General features: G+C 34.5%; 1 protein-coding gene across 2 annotated transcripts in view; it reads left to right on the top strand.

The window, feature by feature from the left end:
* Nucleotides 1-20,520, top strand: part of LOC140434713 (uncharacterized) — a 402,091-nt gene that overhangs the window by 277,022 nt on the left and 104,549 nt on the right. For both annotated transcript variants that reach the window (XM_072523176.1, XM_072523175.1), the window contains exon 9: nucleotides 17,269-17,648. In XM_072523176.1, coding sequence (XP_072379277.1) covers nucleotides 17,269-17,648 — 380 coding nt within the window. The remainder of the gene's footprint in view (nucleotides 1-17,268; nucleotides 17,649-20,520) is intronic.

The following is a 20,520-nucleotide window of genomic DNA, read 5'->3' as shown; positions in this document are numbered from 1 at the left end:
AAGGTTGAACAAGAACTGTCGGATAAAATAAATATAAAAAGAAGAGTGAGACAAGGTTGTATATTGTCGCCTTTACTTTTTAACTTATATTCGGAGGAAATATTTAAGGAAGCCTTAATGGAGACAACCGAAGGTATTATTGTGAATGGAGTAACCGTCAACAATATTAGATATGCCGACGATACCTTAGTGCTTGGTAATTGCGGAGAAGACCTTCAAAATCTAATGAAGAAAATAAAATAGAGTTGTGATCAGTATGGATTAAAACTCAACGTTAAGAAAACTAAATATATGATAGTTAGCAATATACAGGATGCCGGTATAAAAGTCGGAGATGCCACACTGGACAGAGTAGAGAAACTCGTGTATCTCGGCAGTAATATCAATGAGAGCTGGGATCCAACCGCAGAAATTAAAAGCCGAATAGAACAAGCCCGAGCTACTTTTGTAGAAATGAGAAACGTACTTTGCAGTCATGATCTTAGCATTGACCTTAGAGTTCGAATGACATCTTGCTACATCTTTCCTGTCCTGCTGTATGGAGTAGAAGCGTGGACTCTAACTGAGGCTATCCTTAGACGCTTGACAGCCTTTGAGATGTGGGTATACAGACGACTACTGAAAATAAGCTGGGTCGACAGAGTTAGAAATGAGGAGGTCCTTAGACGGCTGAACCAAACAACACAACTGGTCAATATAATAAAGAAACGCAAGCTGGAATACTTCGGTCACATTACGAGACACCCTGAAAAATAGGATTTAACGGAGATAATACGATGGTGGAGAGAAATTAAACATTGCGGCATCTAATAACACCTTAAACTGGCAGCAATAAAACGAATTAACGCACAGAGGTGTGTGGCATATTACGTGACAGGATTTAGCGAATACCATACGATTACGTCATACATCTCTTTGCATACGTCCACTTTTAGTTAACTACTTGCTTTACGGTGTTGGGGCATGGACTCCTAAACAGAAGAATGTTAAAAATCTTGAAAGCTTTGAGATGTGGTGCTACCGCCGCATACTAAAAATAAGTTGGGTGGATAAAATTACAAATGAAGAGGTAATACGTAGAACAAATAACGATCCAGAAGTTATACTGAATATAAAAAAGAGAAATTTTGAATACTTTGGCCACCTGATGAGAGGAAAAAAGTACACATTCCTACAAAATATAATGCAAGGAAAAATTAAAGCACTCAGAAATCCAGGCCGTAGAAGAATGTCCTGGATGAGAAATTCAAGGGAGTGGTTTGGCTGTACCACTAAAGAATTATTCAAAACAGCAGTAAATAAAATTAGAATCGCCCTAATGATATCCAATCTCCGATAGGAGAGGCACTCAAAGAAGAAGATATGATAAACTCGAAAAAGCTCCAATGTTCACTGTTAGACATATGCCTTCCCGTTCACTGCACACATTTACTGTTCCTTGACGCTGTGACGAGAATGAGATAGGATTTAACAAATAGAATGACAGAAAACTAAACAAGACAGTGTGTCAAACGTGGAATGCGTCGTAGAACGTGAAAGATTAGCGTGAAATTATATGATGGCCATAGACGGTTCTTTAATACCCAGCAAACGACTCGCTTTGTAAAGTTACATAGGCGGGATCTGTGTGGACCAAAGGGGACCATAATGTAACGGTATGACAAATCTTTTTTCTCCCGCACGGGTGCATGCCTGTGTACCTATACCCGGTTCACAATTTGTTAATAGCTCACTACAAGTTTAACCCTAATTAGAAAACTGAAATACAGAGAGGATAAGTAATACGGTATAATAGTAAAAACTAACCTAAAACTGACGGTTTAAGACGTTTTCGACTAACCCACCTTATATCTGAAGGAATACAATATCTTATAATCCTATTACGGGGGTATTTTGAATGGTTAGATATGAACGACCAGTGTCGTAGAGTATATGATTGAAACATTTATTTGAACTAAATAAATATATTTTTTAAATTGTACTTATGTAAATTGTATTTTTTAATAAAACTTATTTATTTTATTCAAAAATAAAAAGTTTCTTGCCATTTGTAAAAGATGCATTTATTTAATTAAGGAAACAGGCGCCAAATGTCGCCTGGCAAAATTTCCAATGTGTTTTAAATGTATCCATTATTTTCGAATCCGGAGAAAACTAATAAATATTTTTGAAAAATTTAAACGCAGAATGAAAGATTACATTATTACTCGGGGCAGAAAGTCTCTGAAAACTTCTACAGTGTTTATTTTAATATGTTATGTAACAGGGGTGAAAATAAAAGAGAAAATATAGTATAATTTTTAATTGAAAATATTGCATGCAAAAGAAACTTTTTATTTATTCTAAAAAATATTTCATTCTGCTTTTAAATTTTTCAAAAATGCTTTTTAGTTTTCTCAGGATTTGAAAAAAAAATGGATACATTTAAAACACATTGAACATTTTGACAGGCGACATTTTGTTGTCTTGAGGGTTAATAATTAGGTTAATAATCTCTACGGTCGCATCAATTATGTTATCAAGATCCCACATTTTTTGTTCTTCTTCTATTACATGTCTTACTGCATCTTTCCAGTTTTGTTTTGTAATATGTTATAAAGACTCGTATAACAATTCACGTACAACTTGTATTTTATATGACGTATTTTTTCTAGCCACATAACTTTTCATTTGTGCTCAAATGAGTTCAATTGGATTTATTTCGCAGTGGTAGAGTGGAAGTCTAAAGACTGTGATGTTTCGCCTTTCCGCCATTTTGTCAACTACGTATTTCTTGAACTTAGATTTGTGTTGCCGGGCAATTTTTAAAAGTTCTGCTTTTACCATTCCATCTTCGTAAGGCAGATACTTATTCCGCAGCCAGTCAAGAATATCCTGTTTCTTCCACGCATTCGTTAGAAGTCTTTCTACTAGTCGTGAATGATAAGGTGCATTATCTAATACTATAATTGAATTTGGTGGTATGTGTTCAATCATTTGCTCAAAATACTCTTCGAAAACATCAGCTGTCATCTCCTCGTGATAGTCTTTTGTGCTTTTGGAATGAAATTCCAACAAACCATGCTTAACAAATCCTTTTTCACTGCCAATGTGAGAAATTATTAATCTACTGCCTTTACCAGAAGGTGGGGAGATACCAGTAGACCAACCTTCCATAAAGGCTTGCCTGGAGCTTAATATATTTTTATCTGACCAATTTTTTTTTAGAGTATGACCTGAGTTTACCCATGTTTCATCCTGGTAGAAGATGGGCCTTTCTTCAGCCCGGAATTTTCGTATGAATCTTAGATAATTTCTTCTCCAACATCATCTTCTCCTCCCGGTCAATCAAAAGTGATTTTCGGTCTGATTTCTCCCACCGGAAATTTAATTCTTTTAAAACTTGCCACAATTTAGTTCGTCCGATATGAGGCAAATCCGGGTCGTCTCTAACTTCTTGTAAAATTTTGTTTAGGTTTGGTATTTCTTTTTTGAAAAAAAATCCATGAATTTTCCTTCGAATACCATTTTTGGCAAATTCATCAATTTCAATAGGCTCTTTCCCTCTCTTTAAGTATTCGTTTGTGTTTATGTTAGCTATACCGTGTTTTTTTCTTTCTGATAGGAACCTATATAAAGTTGACTCTCCTACGCCAGTCATGTTGGCACAACTTTCGACTATGTTGCGAACAGTGTTTGTGGGATTCTGAGAAACCAGAGCATCGTGAACATTCAGGACAATAGTCTTCTCTCTTGGTGAATAGACAGACTTACTGACTGTACGCAACAGTACCGGTGTAAAACTTGATGATGAAGCCATCACAAACAATCCAACAAAACGAGCACGAGTGAAACGTACGTATATGTTCGTAGGTATATGGAATAAAAAATCGTTCACGCACTGCATATAATTCGCAAAAGAAATATTCGAGACGCTAATTACTGCCGTAGACGCGGAAACACCGACGAGCCGTAAATTACATATGATCAAAAACGTACTAAACAAAAAAATTGTTTTCGTTCGTAATAACTTCACCCTTTCAAGTTAAGTTTCGAATATAATTATATTATTAAAAATCTGGGGAATTCCATCTTAATTATCTTGCAACGAATAGTATCTTCGGATATGAATTCCAGGTTTTCTAGTAAAGTGATTAAACGCGAAGATTAGTATTGAAATATCCAAAGAGATAAGGTATTCTTATTTACAAAATTGTTAATGGTTAAATTCTTATTTTTATTAATATAATATAATAACCAACATTAGTCGTGAAAGTTTTAATTGTTTTTTGCTAAATATATTAGTATTAAAATATTATCAATATTATATATAACAGTGTTAAAAAATATTATATTATTATTCAATGAATAAACACATTAGGAACGCCTATGATTTACGACCGTTTTATGAGTTTGAGGCATATTTCGTGCTCTTAACAATTTGTGAACGAAGAATATACAAGGTGAGCCGTGCATAAGTTGATCGTAATACATAACTGCAACAACAAGTATGTTGACGACTTGGGTTAGTATATACAGTGCATTCCGTACGTTTTTTAAACATGATTAGGAAATTGTTGACTGGAGGCTATTAAAGAAATTCTTAAAATTTTTGCGGGTCACCGCCTTTTCTGTAAATGGAGTGAATATTGTTATCCATTAAATTTTTTTCCTCAGTTGAATAATTCCTGCTGGTATTTGGTCTAAGCTTATTTCTTTTCCCCATTCAAGCTGTTTCATAGCTAATTCTACTTCCTCTTTATAGTGCCCTGTTCACCTGTTTTGGTAATTTCGGACTATTTCATCTCTTATAACATAAAACAGTTGTTTCAGATATGTTTATCGCGTTTCCTTTTTTTATGGATAAATATGCTGCCGTTTTCATTTTCTACTATTTCATATGGAGGTACACGATTAACAATTCCAAATCAAGAAAACACAAATAACACTCTGAATTATATTATACAACTAATAGTCGAAAAATGAAGAGCAAGAGGTAGATGGCCAAGAAGCCGAAATCTTAATGACGAACACAAATATAATCGACTAATCAGACAATTAAGATCAGCGCTACATGATGCACGCAATGCCATATTTGAACACTACATTAGTACATTGTCTAAAGAAGATCATTCAGTATGGATAGCAACAAAAACACTTAAAGAGACCTGAACAACATAACCCACCAATTAAGAAAGATGACGTTAGTTGAGGAAGATCAGACCAGGAAAAAATGTCAACATTTTCAGAATACCAGATAATAATAATCAAGCAATAGAACACTGAAAACTTTTATTTTTAACTGTACGCCCGTGAATTACTTACCATTTTTTAAATAACACTTAATACACAAGTACTAAAACCACAAACTATTCTCGATTATAACTTGGTGAAAAAGAGTGTTGATTTTAGTGATCAAGTGGATCTTACCAAAGCCCAATACGCAAAATTCTGAAGTGGTACCGGAAAGTGGCAGTAGAATTAATATTTAATACCGAAGTAGTCAATGCTTAGTTGATAAATACTAGAAAACGTAAAAAAAGCGACAACCTATCCGTTAGTTCAGACTGGAGTTCGCGAAGTCATTTGCAAATAAAGAAATGTTGTAACCCTCACGACCAGTTACACACAAAAATACCATCTCAGGCAAAGCGATGTAGATAATACAAAGAAAAGAAAGTGTACAAGATGTTACAAAATTTTAAGAAGAAGCATGACTAGTAGAAAGGCCGATAGAAAAGTTAAAACATACTCTGAAGAATGTGATGGCAAAACTTCAATATGCCCAGTGTGCTTCAATGAAGCACATTAAAAAACAATTTTACTTATACATGAACTATTATTGAGTAAAAACGTATTGTGCCTCAAGTGGCCTTATAGTATTGGAAGTCGTAAGTTGATAGTTTCTAGTAGAACGTTTTTATTGTTAATTACCTCCGTAAAAGTAAGTTATATTTATAAAAAAATGGATGTAAATAATATGCCTTCGACATCTAAAAAAGCTAGATGTGAACATAAACATAGATTGACCACTGCTGAATTACAATCATTGTTAGAAGCATCTGGCGAGGACGATATAGATTAAATGCATGGTGGAAGTGACTCTGATTGACTCTGATGAAATATTTGCACAAAGTCGTTCAGAAAAATCGAGGATTACGTTTTGGAAAGAGACAACACAAACAGAATATAAGACTTTTCTCGGGCTTATGTTCCATATGGGGACAATTAAGATGAACCGTCTGAATGACTACTGGAAAAGTATGGGTAACTTCTATAATAGTGTTGACTTGACTAGACAATTGCTCATAGCCCATATTAAGAAATAACCGAATAGACAATCCTCACTTGTCAAAAAAACTAAAAAACGTGAAGTGGTCAGTATTTACAGTCCTGAAATACTATGTGTGACCAAGTGCAGAGATAAAAGAGACATACACATGATATATTCAGAATTTGTTTATCAGTTATCTTGAACTAGGTCAAGAAGAGGATTGGTATCTGAGAAACCTAAGTTAATTGCTCAATATAATAAATATAAATGTGGTATAGACTTAAGTGAACAAATGCTGAGCTAATATTCATGCGAACATAAGAGTCTAAGGTGGTAAAAAAAGTTAAGAGTGCATATTTTTCAGCTCATCTTGCTGAATGCATATTTCCTATATAACAGTAAATATCAAAAGAAGATGTCCCTTTGAGATTTTCAATTTTTCGCCATTGAGAGTCTTTAAGGACCAAATCCCAAGTATCTACCTATTAAAAAACCGGTAGTTAATCATTTACCTCAAAATTTTTCAAAAAACTGTTTTACAAAAAACTACACTTGAGTGCAAAATAATCGACTCAAACGCGATATTTGAGATTACATCTTCTGTTTCAATGTAAGAAGTATGAAAATAAAAAAATGTAATGTGCAAACAATAACTTTATTATTGAACTTACAAAAACTGCTATTGCATTATTTGGAAGACGCATTATAAAAACGATATGCAATACAAACAGAATTTCCTAAATATTCATCATTGGAACTAAGGCAAGAAAGACGTTATGAACAGAGAAATCATCAATTGCAACATGAATTTCTTAATTATTTAGTATTTGATATTACCACCCCTACTCCTATTTACACTTTCCAATCGATTTCGCATGAATCGGATGACTTTTCTAATAAATTCTTAAGGCATTGCTTCCCATCCATTATTAAGCGCAGCTCTCAATTCTATTATGCTCCTTGGTGCATGATTTCTGTCCCGGACCCTTCGTTTAAGCTCATCCCAAACATGCTCTATTAGATTTATGTCCGGGCTTAACGCAGGCCAACTTATTGTAGGTATACCGATCTCAGATAGATAGGTGGTGGTGACTCGTGCGATATGGCATTGTGCATTATCGTGCATTAAAATAAAGGCATCACCAATAAATGCAGCGTATGAAACCACATGTTCCTCCAAAATGTCTCTGATGTTACGATCCGCCGTTAAACCTCCTCCACGTCCTCCACCAGGCACGAAAATCAAGTCGGTTTTCCCATCCATAGAAATGCCTGCCCAAAAAATACAAGAACCGGCTTCATGAGACAATTTCTTGTATACAAAATTGAGCAAATCGCCCTCCTGGCCTTCCATAGACTCGACGCCTCTTGTCGCTGCCATGTAGGCAGATCCTACTTTCATCGGAGAATAATACCTGACTTCATTGATGTCCAGATGTTCGCGAGCAAATTCTAATCGCCTTTGCTTCTGGGCTGCAGTTAGCTTGGGACCCGTAGCTGTCCTTTTTGGTGTCAGGTTGGCTGCCTTTAGTCTCCTTCTGACTGTCCAAATGCTGGTAACCACACCTCGGACCTCTCTAAGCTCTTCTTTGAGTTTAGCACCACTTAAATGTCGATTTTTCAGAGATTTCGATACAAGAAATCGATCATCTCTCTCTGTTGTTATTCATTTACGGCCTTCTCCTTGTTGATTATAATCAACAGTATCTTTGTAAGGACGATACACTCAGGACACAGCAGATTGGCTTAAATTTAGTCGATTTGCCACGGCCCTCTGGCTCAGGCCTTCCCTCAATAATGCTACTGCTTGAGTTGCGTTGACGGACGTGGTATCCATTTGTAATGCAGTTGCGAACTTAAGTGACTGATGTATTAGTGGCTTGCTATGGAAAATAATGTATACGATGTTAACCGACGCGTTAAGTCGGTGCGTGTCGATTTCAATGAGTCAAATTCTGACCCCCTCTCTACGTGTTGCATAATTTATTTGTAATGCGTCATCCAATTCACCAAAAAACAAATTTTTTTAAAACTCAATAATAAGGTTAATAATTGTACACTAAATATTTTTAAATTTACACTTTTTAGATTGAAACAGGAGACGTACTTTGACAAAATAATTTTGAGTCGATTATTTTGCACTCAAGTGTAGTTGCTGCAAATTATTTTCAGTTATTCATTCTAATGTAAAAAGTGTAAGTTTTTATTATTTTTTTTATTCTTCTATACGGATTTTTAACTTTGGAAACAATATTACAAATTTTATAATTATAAATAAAAAAATTATACGTTTAAATAGTTATTTATTATTTTAATAGAAAAATGTAATAAACTTTACCACAATTCTCTATAAAAAAGTACCTACTAAATTTAATATCCACCTAAACGAAAATATACCTATTCAGTTCAAGAATCCAGCCAGCTAACCGGTCAGTTAAGTTTTATTTCGTTCTTTGAACTCAACCCAAACCGATCGATATTATGTACCTACGTTGTTTATAAATAAAGGTAAATATATATATTTTGGCAACATATATCGATACTATATTGATACCAAAAAAACGATTTTACGTATAGAGGTTAAAATGACTGTTAAGTGTAAAAAATTAAATATATAAAAAAATCGAAGTATTGAAAAACCGACAACGGTCTCAAGACTAAAAAGATACACTAAACGAATATACACGACTTATAATTAGAAAATGATAGCATTTCTGTTATTTCCTTACCGTGAATATTTAAATAGAAACTTTTTTATTTCCTGGGTTTATCGGTCTGATATAAATAAAACTATTTAAATTTTGCGTAAACGTTTAGGCAAATTTACCATTTTCAATAAGCGCTTTATTAGACTTTAAACCTTACATTTTACATTTAAATTTCATGTTTACATTTTTTAAAAAAATTTAACATGGATTAAAAATTGGTATCTGATTGATACCATATAGGACGAGTAGTTACTTTTCCGTTCGCCTTTTAAACTGTTACGACTCTTGTCAAACCTTCGGCTCCGGGATTTGTTTCGATTATCTTCGCTAGTGGCCATTTCCCCGGAGAAGTATCGTCCTCCTTTATTATTACCACTTCTTTTTTTCTAGGTTCGTGACGGGTTTTTGCCACTTATATCGCTGTTGTAGATTTGACAAGTAGTTATGTCTTAAACTGTTCCAAAAATCTCTTTTTACTTTTTCTAACTGCCTCTACCTGTGTGGCATATTCGTATATGTGCTCAACTCTTCCTCCGTATTTTGTGAAATTAGTTCTGTCCCAATTAGAAAGTGTCCTGGGGTTATTATTATTTTGTTCTCTGTATCTTCTGTGTCAACGCATAAAGATCGGGAATTCATGCATGCCTCTATGTGAGCTAGCACTGTGCTTAGCTCTTCATATGTTAACGCGCTATCCCCAATTACTCTCTTCAAATGATATTTCCTAATTTTCACAACGCTTTCCCACAAACCTTCGAAATGTGGCCCATACGCTGGTATGAAGTGCCAATACGTTCCTTCTTGAAGTAAATCTCTTAAATGCAGCTAGAAATGCATCTGCTGTCATATCGCTTACTACTTTGAGGTGTATGGCTTTTGTGACTATTCATACAAATATTGCTATATATCCTTTATAGCTCGTGTACCCTCTTCCTTTGCTTGCTCTTATTTTGATTGTCCCGGTATAGTCTACACCAATATTCGCAAATGGATGAGCTTGGTTTACGCTCGCTCTCGGTAAACTTCCCATTAATTGTTGAGCCATTTCAGCCTTGTATCTTTCATATTTGACACAAGTGTTTATTTCTTCTCGCATTGCTATTTTCCCGTGCGTGACCCAAAATCTTTTCTTTATGTAGTGTAGAGTTTGTTGTCGGCCTCCATGCAACGTTTTTGCATGGCAATGTTGTATTATTAGTTTACTTAATTTGCTTTTGTGGGGTATAATTAAGGGATGTTTTTCATCGTGTGTTAATTCGGAGTTCTGAAGTCTCCCTGTAATCCATAATATGCCATGGTTATCCACATAGGGTAGTAAATTTAATAGTTTACTCCTCCCGTTAAGTGGTCTTCCACTCTTTAGCGTTTTTATCTCTTCTGTGTAAGTATATATATATATATATATATATATATATATATATATATATATATATATATATATATATATATATATATAATTCTTGAGTATTCTTTATTACTTAAATTATCCTCCAATTCTTGCGGGGCGAGTTGTTCCGGTTTGACCTCTCTTTTTTTGCATGTGTCTGTGAATCTAATGCAATAAGATAGTACTCGTTCCATTCTATTCAGATTTGAAAATCTTTGGCAAATGTCGCTGACCTTTAAGGTTGTATTTGCTATTATTTCTATTTTCTTTTTCTCTTCTTCGGTATCCATTATTGTATCTCTGGTATTGGGAACCTAATATTAGCTTGTTTTAGCCTGATTGGTTCATTCCACCATAGGTCCATCCTTACTAATTCTTTCGCTTTTATTACTCTAGATAAATAATTTGCTGAGTTTTCTTTTGCAGCTACTTTAAACCAGTGATCAGGTTGTATGGTGTCTACTATTTCCGTTACTCTGTTCGCTACAAACGTTTTCCGCATCACTGCGATTTAGTGCTTGAATTGTTATTTTCATCTATCTATCCATATAAGGATTTTTACAGCTGTCCCCGCCTTCCTTCTTTCAGCCAACGTCTCCAGTCCTTTCTGTTCTGCCATTCTCCATCTCTAAGGTCTCGTCTTTCCATGGCCTCGTCCACTTCATCTCTCCATGATCTTTGGGGTCTACCTCTTTTCCTCCTTCCTATTGGGCTCCAATCCGAAATCTTTGCTATCCACCTTGTATGATCTGTTCTTCTTACATGTCCATACCAAATTAAACGTTTTTCTTCGATGTAGCTGAGTATGTCTTGTTCTACTGCCATTCTTCGTTTTATCTCCTAATTTCTGATGCGATCCATTTTTGTCACTCTGCAGCTTCTTCTCATGAACTCCATTTCAGTTGCTGTGATTTTGGACCTGTTTCGTTTATTTATTACTCAATTTTCTGCTCCATAAGTCATTATACTGCGTACCAAGGTGTTATAAATTCTCTTCTTTGTATTTCTGGTAATCTGTCTATCCCACATTACCCCGTTCATTTGTTCAATACATGTTCTTGTCTGTGCTAATCTGCTGGTTATCTCTTGCTCGGTGGTTCCATTTTTTGAGAGTATGAATCCTAAATATTTGAATTTGTCAATGCCGTTAATTTCCCTATTATCGTCCTTTTCCAAGTTTCTCATTGGTTCTTGCTCTGTTGTTAAATATTTGTTATTTTCATAAATCTGCTAAATAGCAATGCTGCACACAATTCTAACTTCGGCAGTGTTGTTAAACCTTTAACTGGTGCAACCTTTGTTTTGGCTACTATAAGGCTTGTTTTTACCTCAGGAGATAATCTTCTAGTACCTATATATTACTATCTCTTCGAGGTGTTTTAGCTGTAAATAATACTCAATCGTGGAAACTCTTTTTTATCAGCGCCTTTGCTGACGCTTCTTTTATCTCTGCAGTCTGAAGTATCTTTTCTATTAAATTAAATAGATTCATCGTTGGGTTATCGTACGTCTCTTGCAACATTTTCCACGCAGCACTGTAGTTTGCTTCCGTGGTGTTTAAATGTTGTATTATTCTACTTGCTTCTCCTCGGATGCTTGTCTTCAGATACTGTATTTTTTCCACATTTGATAGTTGGTTGTTCTCATGTATCAAACGTTTAAACAAATCATATAATGTTACCCATGATTCATATTTAACCTCAAATATCTTTATCTTTACTTATCTTTATCTTATCTTGGGTATCTTTACTTGAGGCAATACAATTTTTTCTTTCTTGCATCCTTCCGCCTCCAATCTCTTATTTTCTTTTATGATCGACCGCACTCTTCTTTTCATCAGGTAAAATCTTTCTATTTCACCTTCTTCTAGCGCATCCTGTTCATTGTTCAGAGATATTTTCATTATTAAAGCGTCTATTTTTTGTACCTCTTCTTTTAAATCCCCTTGTATATCTTCATCATCTTCATCGTCTTCCAATAAATAATGCAGCCTTTCCATCCTAATTTCTATCTCCTTAATTTTTGTCGAAGACTTGTATGAAATTTTAATAAATTCCTCCCAACGTCTTTTTTCCTTCCTCGTATTTCTTTTGTACTTGCTCGTAATATTAAGATGTAAAATATTTGTCATCTTTTGAACACTTTTCTTCAATTTCAGTGTTTTACTCTTCAAAGTCGCTATACAATTCCTCAAGTTTCTGAAACCTTATGTTTAAATAGTCTCTTGTTCTTTTTCTTTGTTCAATTTTTTAACATTAGTTAAAAATTTAACTATGTTTTGACCTAGTTTCTCTTGTTGAGCATAAATATTTTGCATTTCGTTACGTATATATAAACTTGACCTAAACTCAATTTAGCAAAATACAACCTATGAACTTCAAATTTATGACTACAATAATTGTACAATTAAAAATGTAATTATCACTTGTAACCAAAGACGTAACTTTCTATGTTTATAAAAAAATGCAAATACGACATATATGAAATTAATGAACTCAAGAATGTTTATACAAATAACTATTGATTTATTAAATGTATCAGGAAGATATTATATATAGAAAATCAAATATTGTATAAGACTCAAATTATCGTAATAATTAATATCAAAAAGAAGAATTGAAAACAAATTTTAAGCTTACGTTTCTCTAAATGAGAATAAATATTTAAACACTTACAGTTTTATCCCGACGTTGACTTATGTGGCACCGGGTGGAACTGGAAAATGGAAACTGGGCTGCCTATCCCTTAGAAATATAACTGGAACTAGTGAGCTGAATCTCTAGATGCCTCTAGCGTCTTCACCTCGCAGCTGGAACAGTAGACCCATTGACTGCTATTCGAGTTCTCGGTGCCCTCTGGTCTTTTTTTTTTGTATTATCTTTGCTCCACACTTCGAATGCGATCGTCGATCTTATACGGAACTGGGTAGCAGTTATTCAGGTCGCTAAGGGTCGTCTCCTTCGAAGCTCCAATTCTTATTATCGACCTTTTGATGTTGTTTTGCTGAAGGGCCAATCGACAAATTCGAATATAATTATAAGTTCGAATTGTTTCAAAATTCTCTTTGTCCGATTCTTATCGATCGACGATAATAAAATAAAATGTTGGAGTCTTGGAGTAAAATATAGTTTTACTGTAAAAGTAAAATAACAGCTACTGAATGATTACACTCTAGTTGTTGTGGTAAAAATTTATAATAGACTGCGTTCCAAACTAGTCCGGAAGCTACATTAAAATCTCACAAAAATGCTACGATACATCAAATAAGTGTATTGCACTCTGTATAGAACAAAAGCTTTGACTTTTGAAAGCTAGCAAATATAATTTGAGCCGAGGAAATGATTACATGTATTCCCTCAATAAAATATTTGGCAGTAGTTTGCAGGAAGTTGAACAAACTGTAATTAAGCAACTAATGGATATGTTTCACAATTATACGAGGTGAAATTATACAAATTCAGGATATTAAGATTAATGTGAGATTACAAATTAATGGACTAATTTGTGATTGTACATTAACTATTACTTACATATGTCACCTCTATATAGATCACCCATGAATTTAATTTCAGGTATTAATAATTGTGGTAATACTTATCTATAAACTTGACAATACCATCAATATTTTTTAACTAAATTGATTAAATTTTGAAATCAGAATGAGATAGGATCTAAAAAAGTAGTAAAAGAAGTAGGACCTTACAAGAGAAAGAAATATATGTCTTCATGATATATCAAAAAGAAGCAAAACATGCATTGAAAAAAGGAGGAAACATGCATTGGAAAAGAAGCAAAACATGCATTGATAAAGAGATCGGAAAATGTACGGTAAACATTGAAAATTAGGACTACCCAAAATGAAAACGAGTTCTTGAGCGCCACTAAAAGTTAAACGGAGATGAAATTAAAGGCTGCAAAGACTCAGAATCATTAATAATAATTTAAAAAAAAATCGATATTATCGATGTCTTCATCGATATTATCAAGGAACCTTGTTATGACCAATGGGTCTATCAAGGAGCGTTTTTCTAACTGGTTCCTGGTATATTTTATAAAGTTCGAAGTTGTATCTTCTCCACACTCCAGTGTCTTTCACTGCTCCATAGTTCGCCTTACTACTTTTCTTCCGAAACATCCTAACATGTTTTCATTACTTTTTGTTAGAGTCCAGGTCTCTGACCCATATGGTAGGACTGGGCGTATTATTGTTTTGTAGAGTTTTATTTTTGTATTTCTCGATATAACTATGGATTTAAGGAGGAAATTGAGCCCAAAATAGCATCTGTTGGCCATGAAAATTCTGCGGTTTATCTCTGCGGTAGTATTATTTTTAGTGTTATGGAGCGCTTCCAGGTATACAAATTCGTTCACTGCTTCGATGACGTCGTTTTCTATAACAAGTGATCGTAGGATTTGTGGTTGCGTGCTTATTTTTATGTACTTCGTTTTGTTGCTGTTTATTGTTAAACCCATTTTTGTAGCTGATTCTTTTAATGTTACATACGCCTCTCGTACAGTGTTTTCCGTTCGCCCGACAATATTGATATCATCAGCATAGGCAAGGATTTGCACTAATTTATTATATATTAAACCAATGGTTGTGATTTGTGACATACGTATTACTTTTTCCAGAGCCAAATTGAACAGTATACAGGAAAGAGGGTCTCCCTGGCGCAGCCCGTTATTTGCTTTAAAAGGTTTAAACAGTTCCACCCGAATTTGTACTTTACATTCAACTTTTTCAAGAGTTAGTTTTGTTAAATTTACCAACTGATTTTCTATTTCTAGCTCTTTCATTGCTTTGAACATTTCTCTTCTATTCAGAGTCGTAGACTGCTTTGTAGTCTATAAATATGTCTTTTTAGTCTGTAAGTTCATATTCCAGTGTTTTTTCTAAAATTTATCTCAAGGTTGCAATCCGATGAATTGTCGATTTACGTCTGAAACAAGCCTGGTATTTGCCTACTATCCGTTCTGCATATGGTGCCATACGGTGACATAGTACTGTGGAAAATATTTTATACGCTGCGTTTAGAAGCGTAATTCCTCTGTGGTTAAAGTATTCAAGTATATCTCCTTTTTTGTATATGGTTTAAAGTAATATTGGGAAGGGATTTCTGTGTCCATATTTCTTTTATAAGCAGCTGTAATGCCATTATGATATCGTGGCCACCTTCTTTATATAGTTCAGCTGGGCTGCTAGCTAGCTATTATCTATTCCGGGTGATTTGTTTCTGACTAGTTTATTAAATGTATCTTTAACTTCTAAGAATCGTTGGTGGTTCCTCTTCCCTCTCGTCTGTTCCCTTCACCTCATCTTTTTCATCTTCCAGGTTTTCTTCTTTTTCCTCTATATTAAGTGCCTGGTTAAAGTATTCCACCCATGTATTCAATAAATCTTTCCTTGCTGTTAATAGGTCGCCATTCTGACTTCTGCATTGTCTTGTGGTTGCCTTGAATTATTTTCTGTTGATGTTAACTTTCTTATAGAATGCTCTGAGTTCTATTTCTTTGTTGAGGTGTTCTATATATTTAAGTTCCTTATTTAAGTGGTTTCATTTTTTTTTCTTTTGGGTATTCTCTTTTCTTCTCTTCTCTTTGTCTGGTAATTCTCTGCAGATGTTCTAGTTCGTCGGGTAGGCATCTTTCTGTAAGCTTAATTTTTTTTTATTGCATTCTTGCATTCATCGTCAAACCAATGATTTTTATGGGCACAAATTTCTGTTCCTACCTCGTTGCTTCTTCAATGTCTTCCTCTATTCTGGTGAAGGAGGAGTCTATATTTGTATGGCCTTTTCATTTACATTTTGATTCCTTAGCCTGTTGGTGATGTTTTCCAAGTAGCGTTCTGAAATTGTCGCATCTCTCAGCTTTTGCACATTCCATTTTTTTCTATCCATTATATTTTCTTTACTGGTGTTTGAAATTCTAGCCCTCAATTAAGATCACTAGGCAGTGATCTGAGTCTATGTTTGCGCTTCTATAACTTCTGCAGTTTATTACGTCTTAAATCTATTAAGATGTGATCAATCTGATTCGTTGTTCTTCCATCAGGAGAGGTCCAGGTTACCTGGTGTATGTTCTTGTGTTCAAAACAGGTGCTAGCGACTGTCATATTTAGTGCTACGGCGAAGTTTATCATTCCTTAAATTTTTCCCTGTATTAGAGTCTCAAAATTTCATACTTTAGTCCCCTCATCACGTGACCTAGGCATTCAAGTTTTCTGGTTTGTATAGTGGTGATTCTTCTTAATTTGTAATTGTATCAGTCCATGCTTTGTTTAATACTCTGTGGTACAACCAGAGTTCGAAAGCCTCGATTCTTTTTAAATTGCATTTTTTTAAGAAATTAATTTCAAAAAACGAAAGGGTTTACAGACCTCCAGTAAACCCACATTAAGTATACCGTTCTTCCAAGTGGTGCAAAAACGCATCAGTAAATGTAAATCGTAATCAGAGGAAAACCAAAGGTATTTCAAAAGCATTATGTATCTTTATACAATCTGTCATTATTTAAAATCATAATTGTTACAAAATAGTAAACAATAATATTGTTACGCTTATCTCGTTTTTAAACAACCATGAAATTATGACATAATTTTTTTATTGTCATCAAAACTTTTCATTGAAAAATGTTAAATGCAAGTAGGCTGCAATTTTTTTATTGTTAGAAGATAACAAGAAATCAAAAATGCAGTAAAAATGTGACATTTCGAATTACTGTGAACAAATTGCAAAGTAATTGGTTCGAAAACACACCACTGGCAAGAAATAGGTTAATATGTAATATAATAACGATATGGAATATGTTTTGGTCGTATATTTTTAATAATATTAAAATAAAATATTGAACTAATTCTAACTTTTTGGCAATATATTTAGTAATAATTAAAATTCAAATCTGTTTTCCAAATTTTCTAGAGCCCCTTCCGAGACCGATCCGAATTACGAAGAATTACGACATCGGACATCAAACGCTAGTGACAGTTCAGCTTATACCAAAATCAAAGATTTAAAGGATGGTTATTCTATCGTGAAAAAGAATAATACTTTGTCGGTGTGTAACGCAATAGATGAGCCAAATTACGAAAGCATGCAAAGTGAGCATTCCATGGAACCAAATTATGAAAGTTCTAAATCCAATAGCAGTGAGTCTGATCCTAATTATGAATCAGTTAATCATAACGATGCTAATTATGAGAGTGTTAAAGAATTGGACGACCCTCCATACGAAAGGTTAGATGAGGATTCGAGTAGGACGAATTCAGAACTCTCAAGTTGTGATAAGTTAAAAAAGATGGGTAAGTATATTTGAATATATTTTATGGTAATAGACTATGGCTATAGAATTTGTTTCTAGTTTGTATCTCAGAAAATACTGAACATCTTTTAAGATAAACTTCAGATTAGTAACGTAATCAATGACGATTTGACGGGATTACATTAAAAAATTAAATGAATAAGCAACTGTATTGTTGGAAGACATTGTTGAACGATGCTACGAATAATCTTTTACTCAGGCATACATCTACCCTTCACCCTTAAAAAACACTATCTTTTTTACTCTTTACGTAGAGAAAACACGTTAAACTGAAAGTAAAAGATTGCTTTTCATTTCAATTCGAATTCCACCATTGTTATGCACATGTTTCGAGATATTCAACTCCTGATCAGGAAAACTTGTGGAAGTTCAAACTGAAATGAAATACAGTCTAGTATTTGGCCGTTATAATTAAAATAACAGCCTGGTACGCTAGCAGTGGCATCTATACGAAGTAACAAAATGTCGGGAGACCTCTCTTCGATAGTGAATTATTCCTCCTTCCTCCAGTAAGAGACTTTGAATTTGCGGTTCACCTAATTCAGCTTGAAATCTAGAAAAAGTAACAAAAGCTAAGATGAAAACCTCAGTCATCAAGAAAGAACATCAGTTAAATCTCATACCTAGAGAGAAGTCGTTAAGACGTTCAAAACTTTACGGTCCACCCAAGGTACATAACGTAAGACTACCATTGCGGCCAATAGTTAGTTCTATCGGATCTCCCCTACAACCACTGGCAAAATTTCTGGCACAACAACTATAACCATATATGCAGAAAAAGCGGATTCTTACGTCAAGAATGCAAGCCACTTCATCGAGCGTATAACAGATGTGACTCTTGAGTCGGGACATTTGTAAGTCAGCTTCGATGTGATCTCAGTTTTCACAAATGTTCCTATAGATGAATCATTAGAAATTATAAGCAGAAAGTATCCAATACCACAGGATACTCTAAATCTAACAAAGCACTGCTTAAATAACACAATTTTTTATAAATGGCTTTTGCATAAACCGATTAGCCAGACTTTTTTTTATATATAAAAAAATAACATATATTTCATTAAGGAGCAAAGATATAAACAAGTTGAAGGAGCACCGATGGGTTCACCACTGTCACCGGTAATAGCAAACCTGTTTATGCAAGAAATAGAACAACGAGCAATAGGAACAGCCGAACACAAATCCAAACTTTGGTTTAGGTACGTGGATGATACTTTTATAATCTGGACACATGGAGAAGAAAAACTAAAGGTATTTTTAGAACACATCAACAGTATCCACCATAAACTGAATGGAACTAAAAAAAAACGAACAACTACCATATTTAGATGTGTTAATAATACAGAAGGAAGACGGGCAGACACACAGTGTAACCAAAATCCACACATATCGACAGATATCTGCATGCCAATTCACATCACCATCCTGTATAATTACATTTAGTCATTAAAACCCTGCTGACACGATCCGAAAGACTGTCAGACGAAGAATATAAATATAAAGAAATGCATAATGCCAAAACAGCGCTAAAAAACGGGTTCTCTACATATACCATTGAAAAGGCTCATAATGCTCAAGAAAGAATAAAGGACCCAACAGAAGATGCAAAACCGATTGCAAAATCTATTCTACCATATGTAAAGCGTCATTATTATCATCCAGCCTTCATTTATCACGTCCACTGCTGGACATAGGTCTCCCTTAAACTCTTCCATTCTTTGCGATTTTGTGATCTTTGTTGCCAATTTTTGGTGATACGCCTAATGTCGTCAGCCCAACGTGTAGGTGGTCTTTCCCTTCTACGTTTGTCTGCTCTTGACCTCCAATTTGTAATTTTTACTCGTCCATCGTGAGTCATGCATTCTCGCTACATAGCCTACATAGTTCAATTTTAGTTCCGCTATGCGTTCTACAACATCAGCAATACTCGTCCTTCTTCGCAGATCTTCGTTTCTTATTCGATCCCGCAACGTCACTCCCAGCATAGACCATTCCTTTCGTCTCTGTGCCACTCTCAATTTCGAAGCCGTAGTCTTGGTTAGAGTCATAGTTTTCGCCTCATAGGTCATGACCGGTAATACGCATTGGTCAAATACTTTTCTTTTAAGGCTAATTGGTATGTTGACCCTAAGAGTGTCCCGCAGTTTTCCAAAGGCTGTCCACGCTAAAGTAATTCGTCTTTGGATTTCGCATGTTTGGTTATCCCTGCTGATTCTTATTTCATGGCCCAAATACGTATATTTCTCCACCAGTTCTACCACTTTGTCTTGAATAGTTAAATGGTTATAGGGGACCATATTTGCCATAAACTTAGTTTTGGTCAAGTTAATTCTGAGGCCCATCTTCGAACATGCAAAGTACAATTCATTTAACATATCTGTAGCTTCTCCTAAATTATCTGTGATAAGGTCAATGTCATCTACGAAACGGGGATGGTTAAGTTTTTCGTCGTCTATTTTTACTCCTATGTGGTCCTAATTGACCATCTTAAAGGCATACTCTAATGCCGTTATGAATAATTTCGATGACAATGTATCTCCTTGATTATCCCATGTTTTATTTTTATTGGTCGGGTTTTATCGTGTATCTTAACAGTCATAGTGGCATTTTTGTAAATATTGTAAATAAGTTCACTATATGTTGCGTTCTGCACATACGATGACCTCAATATAACAATTGGGTCATCAGAAAGAGAGAGAAGATATTCTGTTCAATCCAGAACTCGCTGGTTTCCCCCTTTCGCATTAGGTATGTATATTGAAATAAAGAAAAGAAAGGAAAGCCAGTGGACTGTATAAAACTCTATTTTAATTAAATAAAAGCCAAAAACACATATACATACGTTAAAATAT

This window comes from Diabrotica undecimpunctata, chromosome 2 (genome assembly GCF_040954645.1).
Source record: "Diabrotica undecimpunctata isolate CICGRU chromosome 2, icDiaUnde3, whole genome shotgun sequence".
In the NCBI taxonomy this organism is placed as follows: Eukaryota; Metazoa; Arthropoda; class Insecta; order Coleoptera; family Chrysomelidae; genus Diabrotica; species Diabrotica undecimpunctata.
This window is presented reverse-complemented; position numbering and strand designations above follow the sequence as displayed.